Genomic DNA, 13,142 nt, shown 5'->3' with positions numbered 1-13,142 from the left:
GCCTGGTAACTTAACCCCTGAGAATTAGACTGTCTGTTAAGAGTCAATGACATGATGCAAACCCCACAGATCCTGAGGCTGCATGGCACAGAAAAGGGCCTTTACAGGATCCTCTAAGTTAATCCCCCATGGTACAGATAAGGAAACTGAGGTACAGAGAAGTCAGGGGACTCACCTAAGGTCACAAAGCAGGTTTGCAGCATCCAGTACTCTTGGTTTTCTCACACTGAGAGCGACTTCACCATATACCTTCCCCCATCACTGCATGCAAGCAGGACCTGGGCAGTTCTCAGGCCTTCCTGTGCCACCTCTTTCAGTCAGAAGAAGTTGGTTTCTACCGTAGAGCATGGAAGCATGGTTAAAAGAGCTAACTCTGAAGACAACCAGCCTGCGTTCACACTCTAGCTCTGCCATCTTCTGCTGTGGCCTTGGGCAAGTTATTAACCTCTCTGTGCCTCAATTTATCTCCCCCATCAAATGATAACAGCTGTGTGGATTAAATGAGTCACTATGTATAAGGGGCTTAAATCAGTACCTGGAGAGTGGCAAACACTCAATAATAGTTAGCTACATTACGATGACCACTCCCACCCTCCCGATTTGTTCTTACACACTGGCAAACCCCAGCACTCTGGAGCCTGCAGCCACCCCACCTGCCACCCCAACCTCCGCAAGAAACACGGTCACGGTGTTTCTTGACCATTCTTCACTGAAAATCAATCTCCTTGGCCTCTGACATATTTTATCAGACAAACCTATACAGTATCCCTATGCATCCAACAATGAAATGTTTATTTTATAATGAGAGATGCTAGAGGTTAAAAGGCCTTTCAGAGGTCTCAGGCCAATTTCTCCCTCGCCCCACTCCACTTCACCCCCATAGCATGGTTCACCCCTTACTGTTCTTAATAATTTACTTATTTAGCAAGTGTGTTGTTTGCCTCTGCTCTCTGCTCCCACTGACTGAATGTAAGCTCCATGAAGTCAGTGATCCGTGTCTATTTTGGTGTATCCCAAGCAGCTAGAATTGATAATACATGTTGGTCTTAGCATGAACCAGACCTACTTCTCTGGTTCGCATAGAGTGCGACAGAGAAGTGAGGAAATGTCAAAAGCATCACTCAGCTCAGTACCTGGCACATAGTAAGCACTCAGCACATCTGCTGACTAGTGAATGAAGTATCAGACAGACCACATGCTAGCAGAGTGACTTTGGACAAGTCACTTTCACCTGAGTCAACGTCAACCTCTAAAATGATAATCATGCCATGTGCCTCACAGATTGTTATGCCTATTAAATAATAAAAATACTTCTCCAGGATGAAGTGTGGTAAAAAATGTCATTGCTATTATGTATGGAAGACAGGGACATAGATAGTCACTGACTGATTCGTTATTTATCATTCATCTGTCCAGTACCTGTACTGGGCCAATGAAAATAAAAGAGACACAGCTATACTGTCTTTAAGGAGTTTACTGGTTGGAGGAGGGAGGAGAGAAGAAGATTTGGGAGGTAGGGGTCAGCGAAGGATTTCCAGCTGGTCAACAGAGGAAACAATTCTGTCAAACAAGCAAGGAAGAAAAGGATGCAGCTGGCATGGGTTGGAAAGCCACGTGTTGGGCAAGTTGAATCTATTAATACCACGAACCACTCTTGTCATTTAGCATTGTTATTCCCATCGTACCGTTAAGGAAGCTGATTAAATGACTTCCCCAAGGTCACACAGCTTTCTGTGGCAGAGGCCACGTTTGAACAGGCCTACTGAACTAAAATCACACCAACTCCAATCATTAGGCAAAACAGTCAAAGAGGAGTTTGGCATCTCTTTGAGAGCTCTTAGCCACATTTGGTGCCATGGTTAATACTGTGAGTTGGAACTTCAGGGCCTAAGGCCTGTGCTCCTGCGCCAGATGCTTCCCCCAGAGCCACCCACGAAGATAAAGACAGAGCACTGAAACCCACAGTTTGTCCTTACCTGCAGCCCAGCCACCAAATAGGGTGTGGCATTGCAATTGGCTGACAAGTCCCCAAAGTCAGTGATTTTACTTACACCTGCTTTCTGCTCTTATCACCCAGAGTTCTTTGTGGGAAATTCATTTCAATTTGTAAGAGACTCATTTGCATCCAGACTGATCACTGGTGTGATGCTTCCCTTTGTAAGGTATGGAATCCATAAAGTGAAATGTGATCAAGAGCATCCCAGAGCCTCTTCTGCTGAGTACAATGGGCAGAAGCACACCATCCTGCTCCCAGCCAGATTCTGAGAGAAGGTCCTTTGGAAGCATTCTCCAATGCTGAAAATATGGGCCCCGTGCCCTAAGGGTACTAAGTGAAAACCCACCTCCCAGGTATCTCAGAACACAGCACCTGGCTGGTGTTGTCAGCCATGCAGGAAGTATTCCATGAGCACAACACATGCCAGACATTAAGGGTGTGGTGGTGTAAGGGGCTATCTTCCCTCAAGGAGCTCATGGACGTGAACGTCTCCAACTGGCATCTGTCTCTTAAAAGCAGTGTGACCTGAGGCAAGTTAGTTAAGCCCCTTGGGTCTAAGTTTCATCATCTATGGAATAAGAAGATACAATTTTTTTTTTTTTTTTTTGAGACGGAGTCTTGCTCTGTTGCCCAGGCTGGAGTGCAATGGCACAATCTCGGCTCACTGCATCCTCTGCCTCCTGGGTTCAAGCGATTCTCCTGCCTCAGCCACCTGAGTAGCTGGGATTACAGGTGCCTGCCACCATGCCCAGTTAAATTTTTTTTTGTATTTTTAGTAGAGATGGAGTTTTACCATGCTGGCCAGGCTGGTTTTGAACTCCTGACCTCAGGTGATCTGCCCACCTTGGCCTCCCAAAGTGCTGGGATTACAGGCATGAGCCACTGCGCCCGGCTGAAGATACAACTTTTTTTACTGAGTTGTTGTGAAAATTAAATGAAATGACGTATATAAAATGTTTCATGAAATGCCTGGACCTAGTAAGCACTTATTAACAGTAGCTGATAATAGCCCCAATGGTGGCTGTGGGGACATGGTATTAGGAGAAGTAGTAGCAGTGGTAGCAGCCACAGCAGTAAAGGATTAGGATGCTATCTATCCTTTCTGAGCGCTGTGAGCCACTAGGAGAAAATGCATCTCTCAAAGGCAAAGTACCTGAAAAAGCTGCAATTCTTCGGGATTGGAGAGAATAGCAAAGGAATAGAGGCTAGACTGGATGTCATTTAGTCAGAGCCAGCTTTTGTGCCAATAATTTTCATTACACTTGTTATCTCATTAAATCTTGACAGTTTTTCAAAAGATGAAATTGGGACTTAAAGTGGTTAGGTGACTTACTCAAGGTCATAGCTGTTTGATGGTAAGAGTCTGACCCCAAGCTCAGGAGTACCTCATTCCAAACTCACACTCTACCCTGTACCACAAGGGGAAAATTGTAAATGTCGGGACTGTGGGCTCCCTGAGAGCTCCTGGAGCCCTCCTGGTCTGGAAGGATGGCCTCTTTTCTGCTTCCCAACTCTGGTGTATGAATATCTTCTATATATCACGCTATACTCTTGACTTTTTGCATTAATCCATTTATTAATATGTCTCCCCAACCCACCTTCCCAAACTGTGAACTCTTTTTCTTTTCTGTATCTCATTGTATCTGTACCTCACATCATAGTATCTAAAACATAATAGACTTAATTCACTAAATATTTATTGTTCACCTACTAGACACAGAAAATTCTTCGAGGCATTTAGACTCCTCAATGAACAAAACACACAAAAAAATTTCCTGCCTTGTTAGAACTTACAGTCTATCATGGAAAACAGATACTCAACAGGAAACATAATAAATAAGTAAATTCAACATATGATCATTGAATAAGGTGAATAAATGAGTGAATGATTGATAGAATGGAGGATGGGTATTCTGATATCTTTCTAATCTGATCATGGTCATATTTTCAATGACAAATTCCGCATTGGTACAATTTCCGCATACATAGCCCTGATTTCATTTGATCTCACATCAGTCCTGCAGAGGAGGCAATTATAGAATGATGGGCCTCATTTTGTGGGAAGGGAAACTGATGGTCAGTGATGTCCTGTACCTTAAACAAGGTTGAACCCCTAGAGAATGAGGACCCCTGAACATGGAGCCTAAACATTGAGAGCAGGTCTCGTGACCTCCCCCACCCTCCCAGGCTCTCACTCACCCTGGCTCAATTCCCTACTACCAAAGGTGAGGAAAGTTCAATTTTACTATCTGGCATTTTTCTTTGATTCCCTGATGTCTTGGTCTTAAGATGCTTTCTGATCACCCACTCTGTCTGTTCATGATGCACATATAAATATATCAGCTGTCAATATCAACAACAATAGTAATCTCAGAAAAAATAACTGCTTACATTTGTAGTCTTTGTCTATTTCCAAGGAGTTTTACTGTAACCTCATTTAATCCTCCCCTTAAACAACCCTTAGAAGTAGGAATAGTGGAGGTTTCATCTTGAATTTACCTGAATTTCATTTTGCGGCTTAGAAAACAGATCCAGGGAGATGAGGATACAGGCCAGAGTCCCTTGAGTAGGGAGCAGCAGCCGCAGGATGGGATGCCCAGCTCTCCTGGTACCCCAGTGGGCTCACTCCTCCCCTGCGCCCCACACCCAGCCCCCAGGCACGGTGAATTTTCTCAAAGCATCTCATTCATCATCTCTCAAACCCTTCTCTCTTCTGGTGAGTCAGCCACCACCATCCATGTTTCTCATTTTTATGCGCCTGAGATGTGCAGGATGTGCGTTCTTGTGTAGAAGCCTGTAAAATCTATTTATGGACCTAATTGTCAGTTTTCATGAGTGACAGACATACAGTGCTTTGACTACCCAGCCTAATGTGTCTGTATCTGACATTTTAAATAGAACTCTCTTTTCCCCTGCCTGTTCTTTTAGGAAGTAATTTGAGATAGCAGGTATTTTTATATTCATATATCTTTAATTATATCTACACAACTGTCAGAGATTAATGATTTCCTCAATCTGGCTCTTCTTAAAGGAGAATTCAGAACTTACAAAACACTAAAAGCAGCTCAAGCGGATGCCGTCAGTAACAAAGACATTCCCAAGCAAGGGGTTTGGCTTCAGTCAAGTTTGAGTTCTCATTGTAGATTAATTTTGTGCAAAGTTTCTATGAATTATTGAAAAAGCAGCACTCGTGGACGGCCAATATAAATAGATCTATACATGTAAACCAATAAAAAAGCATGTGACAGACGGAGAGCAGGCTTGGAGTGGAACTAGTCCCTTGCCCCCAGAGAAATAAGTAGCAATAGGTCCCAGGTGGTATCTATGTATTTTGACCCCAAACAAAAATCTCAACTTCTCATGTAAGCAGACTCAGTCTAGAAGCTTGAGGTTAGAGAGGACTTCAGAAATAATTTCTCCAGCTCTTCCGCTTGATGCCAGAATTGCTGCTGCAGTAAAATTCACTTACCCATGGCTGTTGAGTGCCACACATGAGGCAGGCCAGGGGCCCATGCTAGGCACAAGGCATGGCTCCTGAAATCAAGGGACTCCCAATTTAGACGGAATAAAAAACAAGCAGAGTCATCTGCACACAATGGAAGAACAGCACTGAGGGATACTTACACATTGCTATCAGAAAAAGGGGAGGCAGGAAAGTGGGCACAAGTTTCCTGCTCACCAAGTAAGTGATGTTGGGCAATTTCTTTTTCTTCATGAGTAAAATAGGATTAATAATATTTTCCCTTCATGAGTAGCAAATGACATCTGGCTTTTGTTTCCCATGCCTGTCCCATTTCTACTGCTCCCCTATATGAACCCCAAGCTCCAGCATCCTGAATTTCTCATCATTCCTCCAAAACACTATGATTCCTTACATCTCAATACATGGAGTGTCTCAGATGACTCACTCATGAATTCCTTTTGTTTAATAAACTTCTAATCAACTTTTATGATCTAGGTCCAATGCCACCTCCCCTGTGAAGCCTTCTTCAATCTCCCAGGTACATCATTCCTTTAATCCCTGGCAAATACCTTTATAAAGGTGCTTATCACACTGGACTACAGCAATTTTGTTATCTATCCTCACAACGAGTTTGTGTTTCAAGAAACACTGTTTTATATTTAATATCCTCAGGGTCTGGCTACTGACTGTCCAATGGCAGACAGGTACTTAATAAATTAATGAAATGAGTGAATACTGAATGAATGGATATATGATCAAAGAAATGATGAGCAATATGTATAAATACTTAGTAAACTATAATAAAAGAAGCTCCTGTTTAAAAATGATACCCTGTCCCCGATGCATGGGTAGGTTCATATAATTCTATCATCCACAACAATTCCACAAAATAGACTTGCTCTAAGTAAATTTATGGCATGGGCACTGAACAATCTCAACTGATGTCAGTGACACACAATGTCAGCCTTTTAGATACTGTAGTGGGCTAAATGGTGGTCCCAAAAAGGTACTGTCATGTCCTAATCTACCAATCCTGTGAATGTGAACAAATCTGGAAAACGATATAATTCTGCAGGTGTAATTAAATTAAGAATCTTGAGATGAAAGATCATCCTGGATTATTCAGGTAGGCCTTAAGTCCAATAATAAGTGTTCTCATAAGAGACACATAGAGGAGAAGTCTACGTGAAGGCAGAGCAGAAAGAGATGCGACCACCAGCCAAGGAATGCCAGCAGCCACCGGGAGCAGGAAGAGGCAGAGAGCAAAGAGCTTCCACAGGGAGTGAGTGCAACCCTGCCCACACTGTGATGTGACTTCTGGCCTCCAGAACGCTGAGAAAGTACATTTCTGTTGTTTTAAGCCACTCGGTTTGTGATAATGTGTTACAACAGCCTCAGGAAATGAACACGGAGAGATATTCCAATCTCTGTCATAAAGACAAGGAAGCTGAAGTTGAGAGAGGAAGTGTTTTCTCTAAGCTATGAGATTCAGATCTGAACCTGTCTTATGCCGAAGAAGACTTCATACTGTCTGTGGTATCATAATCCCTCCCAAGTGCAGCCTCTGGAGAAAGATGCCTCCAGCGCTTCGCAGCCCTAGTACCTGACACATATAGGTGCCCAGGTTCTACCTCTGGTTCTACCTTTCTGAATTTGGGGGCACCTGTGCTTTTGTTTTTGTTTTTTTGACAGATGCTCCAGGTCATTGCACTACACGGTAGGACTGAGATCCAGAGCACCGAAGGGGATGGGTTTTACTCTTATGGTATTGGATAAATGCCCACTCCAAAACACGTATCGGGCAACACAGAAGGGAAAATAACAAGAACCAAACCCCAACTTGACAGCTGGGCTCTCTGTCTTTTCCATGGGTATCCCATGCTCCCCCATGCTGCTGTGTTATGAGAGTTGGGAGTGGGAAAACAATTAAATATAAGAGTTGGTTCTAAACCAAAGCCATTCCAACTCCCCACAGGGTTTATTAAATCATTTATAATTCCAAGAAGCTGAAGTAAATATTTAATATTTGATTCCTAATCCATAAATATTTACATGTAGGGATTTCTCCATGTTCGACAAGCCCACCAGAGGTTTTACACTTTTAGCAAGTGTGACTAATGAAACCTTACAATTCCCTACCCCAAAGCAAGGAGCATCTGGCCACTCCCTCAAGAATTCTGATGCAGGGAACAGGCGGTGTGCACCCAGAGTGCAGCCACGATCACTGAGAACTGTTCAAGGATTCAGCTTTGACAATCACTCTGGGGAAGAGAAAGAAATAGTGACAGAAAAAGAAAACAAAAAACTGATGATGCTGCTGCAAAAGAAGGACCTTCCAAAGGTTGCTGTGATATTTTCTGTTTGTTAACCTTATGGCAATTAACATTTAAAGTGGGCTTCCAATGTGGAAATATTGATATAATGTCACTAGAAAATCCAGATAACTCTTTGCGAATCCTCCTTTAAAAGTCCCAGAATGATATTGGCAGTCTCTCAATTCATCCAACCATTCCAGTGAAATATATAATTGTATTTATTAAGTTTATTTCCTTTAATAAGTGTGTGACATCCTGGTAGGAGGTGAAAAATAAGAAAAAAAAAAAAAACAGGTTTCTTCCCTGAGAGCACCTTACTTTCTTCCTAAATGACTTGTAATAAAATAAGAAGAGCTGTCAGTCATTAAATACCTTCTATGTGCCAAGCCCTCTGTTAGGTTCCATATATACATAATTCTAATTCTAAAATCCCAGTTTTATGAGTGAATAAACAGGCTTCACAGGTTAAGTAGCTTGTGGAGCTAAGATTTAAACACAGATGATCTGTCAAGGGCCAGTCAGGCAAACTGAGCACTTGCCAGCTATTCACAGAATTTAATGTAAGGAACTTTACAACAGTGTTGGAGAAGTTGAAAAGTCAGGGAAAGAGGAAGTGATCCAAGGATTAGCAAGAGCAGGAAGGTGCTACCAGCCCTGTGATTAGAGCAACAAAAGAAGTAGGTGCCGTGACCGAGCCAGGGAGATGGGGCCACTGGAAGGTGGCTGGGGCTGTGGTGGAGTTAACTTTAGAGAGATCGAGAGAGGGCAGCCACCTGTGGGAATTGGATCCACAGAGGAGATACAGCCACTGTCAGAGCCACAACCGGAAGTGGAGAGGTAGAAGTGCTGGACTTCTACCTTTGGCCCAACCTCCAATCTCCCACCAGCACCTCTCATTTGTTGAGCCGACCCCCAATCCCCTTGTCAGGAGAGCACAGCAAAATAGAGTTTCAGCTCCCTGGGATATACAGAAAGTCTTGCCATGCAGGGATGGAGGGTGAATCTGAGTGACAAGCACCCCAGACCTGTCTAACTTCTCAGCCCTTGTTCTTGCTGACAGAAGAATTCACCCCAATCAGAAGAAGCTGGGATCCCATCTTAAAGATGCCACTGGCTTACCCTGTGGTCTCAAGCAAGCCATTCATACTCTGTGGCTCTCTTTGGTAAGAGCCCCCTGAAGCTGCCGCCCCCATCCCTGGCCACTCACAGAACAAATATGAGGGTCAGGCAGGTGGTTCAACGAGGCCCTACGTAGGTATGTCCAGCGGCATCTCTGCTTACCTGAACCCATGTACAGGTTTTCTTTAACTTAACAATGTAAGATATTCAGATTTACACCCTCCTCCACTCCTTTCTGAATACTCCCTCCAACCTCTCACCCTGAGATGCACTTTACTTCACCCCAACTTGCTTAACTGTTTTTCTCCCGAGAATATTTTCCAGACACCAGGGAGATGAGGAGGATTTCACATTAGGGAGTGACTGGCAGGTGGGGGAGAGGAAGGTTGGAGAGGGACTGAGGTTGTTGCCCAGTAATCCTCCCTAAATCATGTATGGCAAGAGGTAGCAGACAATCATTTCCTGTGACTGAGACAAGATCAAAGGATTAAGAGGTTTTGGGCAAAGAAGGTTTGGCATTTGGTCACGAGAATTATAAAAGTCAATCTGCTGAAAAGAACAGCTTGCTAGGTGAACATCTGACAATACAGCCTGGGATCCCTTTGAAAAGCCCGAGCTGTTTCAGGGTGAAAGGCAAAGGAAAGCCCGAGCACTGGATGTCTGCCCACAAAAGCTTCTGCCACATCCCAGAGCTACAGACAAGCTCCTCTCCAAACATGCCCTCTTCCTCCTGCATGTCACTCTGAGAGATGCGTGGTTATTGTCTGAGCCTTCCAAGTCTTCCACTAATAGTGATGGCATCATCCACCATTTATTGAGCTCTGAGCCCATGCTGGGCATTCAAACACTCGGCACACCATATTGCATTATTCTTCACAAGAGCCCTGTGGAACAGACAGTAGTATTTTTACTTTATAAATTAATAGACTGAGATGTGGGTATCAAACAATTTATTTAAACTTACTCCATTAATTAAAAAGTTGCTAAGAATACCTATGTGTTTAGTACTTACCATGTGACAGACAGCATACTAAGCGCTTCATAGTTATGCCCAAAACCATAAGAGGCATTGGTCTTTCTTCCCTATCACAGATGAAGGACCAGAGTCTGAGAGAGAAGTAAATTGCCAATATTCACCACATTCAGATGTGGGAGAAGCAAGGTTCAAATCCAGGTCTCTTTCCTGTTAAAGCTCTTAAATACTCTTCATCATTTGTCCATTCACTCATTCAACAAATACTTTACTGAGCACTTACTAGGTGCTGGACACTTATGTAGGTGCTGGTGACCCTGCAATGAACACAGGAGTGTCCTCATAGAGTGGACACCTTCATCTGTGATACTGCATTGTGTTGAGGGAGCCTCCCTCCACCAATACTCACTGAGTACCTATTAGTGCCAGGCATCTCGCTTGGCCCTATCACACAGCTCCTACAAGTTTAGGATTCAAACTTGGGCCTGTTGGAAACATCATACCTGAGCCACCTCCACAACCCAGACCATCATCTGTAATGAGCAGGGACTGGGGTGGGTGAGGGAGTGTGGGTACAGTATGAGTCCAAGTTTCCAAAGACTTTCACTCCATAATCTCTAGGTCAGTCACCGAAAGTATAAAAGTTGGAAGACGCTAATGCAAAAATGCCTCTGTAAGCCTTTCCCCAGAAAGGTTAAAGCTGACACCATCCAGTTGGTATAAGCAGCTCAAAAGATGCAGGCTGGAGTGCTAAGTGAACAGGTGCCAGCTCAGCTCATTAAGTCCCCCAAGTTTTCATCTTTCCCAAGCTAATTGGCATGAACGCATAGGGTGCCGGATGGCTATTAAGTGGATAGCTGCAGCAGGCTCTTTAAGATTCAAAATCTAAAGGAGTTTGGGATCAAAGAAACAGAACATGACTGTACGTGAAAAGCTGCATTGGAACTCTGCCTCTGTCCTCACTGGTGTTTACTGTACTTTGAAGGGAAAAACAACTGGTTTTGGCAGGATGACTGCTTCGTGTTGCCACTGGGAAGTACTTCTCATTGTGTGGTGCAATTATTTGTCTGTTTCCCTGATGAAACTCACTTCCTGTAAAGACTTACTGAGTACCGACTTTGCGACAGGCATTGGGCTCCAGGTTGGGAAGCACGGCTTCACAGGGTTGGTGAAGAAGAACTGGTTCCCATCCCTGCCCTCAGGGGACATGGTCTGGTAGGGAGAGAGACATAGGGATGAGGCAAGTACAGCACACTGTGAGAGCTACTGTACTAGAGGTCAGTATCCAAGTAGCCCCGGGAAGGGCCTGATTATCTGTGTTTGGCTGGGTCTAGGAAGGCTTCCTAGAGGAAGTGCCATCTAGGCTGATTTTTGTTTGGTAGTTGTACCTGTTCAGTACATGCCTCACCCTTCCTACCAATGATCCACAGGGTGGGCTGTAATCACTACTGTCACTATGATTGTTCCAAACTCTTGAATAGACTATAGGTGGCCACCATCAGAGCTGGGCTGAGCTTTACAGATTTTCACTGTCTAGAATCTGGAACTGGAACCCTGTAACCCATGTGCGGATGGGATCTTGGATGGAGAAGCTGGCCATGAGCACAGTGACAAACGAAGGCACGTCTGAACACTGGGAGAAAGAAGCATGAAGCAGATGTCTGAAAAGAGCAAAGATAAATAACTCTGGAGAGACTTCTGAAGGGAGATGTTGGCGTTTGATTTTCTAGTGTGGGGCTCCAAGCCCTCGGGAGAGCCAGCTTTCCAGATTGCTTTCTTCATGAGTGGGTTACGTTCTAAACAACTGCATGATTCCAGAGGAGGCCAATGTGAAGGCTGAGCATTCAGCCTTAAAGCCATAAAGTAGTACCACATGCTTGGAAACCACTCAAGTGTTGAGCTGTAACTTCCTAAAAGGCAGGAAAGCTGAAGTGGGTGTCTTCTGTATTGCCACATCTAGCACAGAGCCAGGCAGGATGGATGCGCATCCCACACAGCATTGCACATCCCACTTCTCACAAACCTTAGAGTCCCAAGAATCAGCCTTGCTGCCTGGGCTTTGGTTTTCTCATAGTAACAATAGCAGTAAGCTAGCACTTCACTAAATATACACCAAACTGAGGCACTTACATACATGATTTCATCTGGTCTAAATTGTCTCTCTGAGAGATGGGTCCTGTCACTCCTATCTTACGTGTTAGGAAATGGAGGCTTAGCGGATTTGGAACCTGCTCCAGGCCACATAGCTTAATAAATAAATGGCAGAGCTGACCGATCAACTTGTAACTCTAAAGACAGTAATGCAATTACCTGGCTCTGAAGAATACCTGCCTCACTGGTTGTTGTGTTAAGAGAGTGAGTTTAAATAAGGCTCCTACACACGTGGCTGGCCGTCAGAGAGGTGTTCAAGAAATATAACTTTCAGCCTTCCTAGCACAGTGGGTTGGGTGTGGGGTGGGCAGTAGGGGTCAGGATAGGCTGGTGGCAAGATGAGCATTCTCCTTTGTTTGTGATAAGAAGAAATAAGAAAAGTGTGGGAAAAATACCAGGGCTTCCCTCTTGGGCTATCAATGTAATAGCTGCTTTCTCTTCCCCCCCATTTCAGCCCTTGCAAACTATGAGAGGTCAAAATGTTCTGGAAATTTCTGGGCCAAGTGACCAAAGAGTCTGGGACCTCAACTTCTATTTACACCACCTTTTAACCCATTTTTGCCTATGTGGCATGGGCTGGCATAAGAAAAGAAACATAACTGGTCAGTTTCCACCAGATGGTAGTGAATTGAAGTGAGAGGGGATGTCTTATGGCAACTTATATTTGAGTATTTTGAGTATCCATTTGTTTTAATGCGGGAGTCATGAGAATGCACCTCGCCAACCTCCCCTAACAGGGAAAGGAACTGACAAAGTATTCTACCTGCTATATGCAGACACCCTTCTTCATGTCTGCAAGAGGAACATATTTCCCATAGGCCACTCCCAGCCAGTGACAAAGCAGGGCAAGATTCTCAGGCAGGCCCTTTCCCAGGAGACAGGGAACTCCTCTGCTGAGCAACTTTGGCTTAAGGACTCCACTAAGACCTTGCTGAAGTTGCCTTAGAACAGCGCCAACATCTAAGATGCATCCACCAAGCCAGCCTTCCTTCCTTCCTTCCTTCTTTCCGACAGCGCCAACATCTAAGATGCATCCACCAAGCCTGCCTGCCTGCCTTCCTTCCTTCCTTCCTTCCTTCCTTCCTTCCTTCCTTCCTTCCTTCCTTCCGTCCCTCCCTCCCTCCC

The 13,142-nt window shown here is 44.3% G+C and overlaps 1 protein-coding gene across 19 annotated transcripts in view; it reads right to left on the bottom strand.

Moving 5' to 3' along the window:
- The window catches only part of DAB1 (DAB adaptor protein 1), a 1,275,060-nt gene that overhangs the window by 273,323 nt on the left and 988,595 nt on the right, over positions 1-13,142 (bottom strand). Inside the window, exon 3 of one of the 19 annotated variants that reach the window (XM_054534065.1) lies at positions 176-334. The exons of the other annotated variants lie outside the window; for them this stretch is intronic. Coding sequence (XP_054390040.1) covers positions 176-203 — 28 coding nt within the window. The 5' untranslated portion in view covers positions 204-334. The remainder of the gene's footprint in view (positions 1-175; positions 335-13,142) is intronic. 19 annotated transcript variants of the gene reach the window in all.

The sequence above is a fragment of the Pongo abelii genome, chromosome 1, assembly GCF_028885655.2.
Source record: "Pongo abelii isolate AG06213 chromosome 1, NHGRI_mPonAbe1-v2.0_pri, whole genome shotgun sequence".
Lineage (NCBI taxonomy): Eukaryota > Metazoa > Chordata > Mammalia > Primates > Hominidae > Pongo > Pongo abelii.
This window is presented reverse-complemented; position numbering and strand designations above follow the sequence as displayed.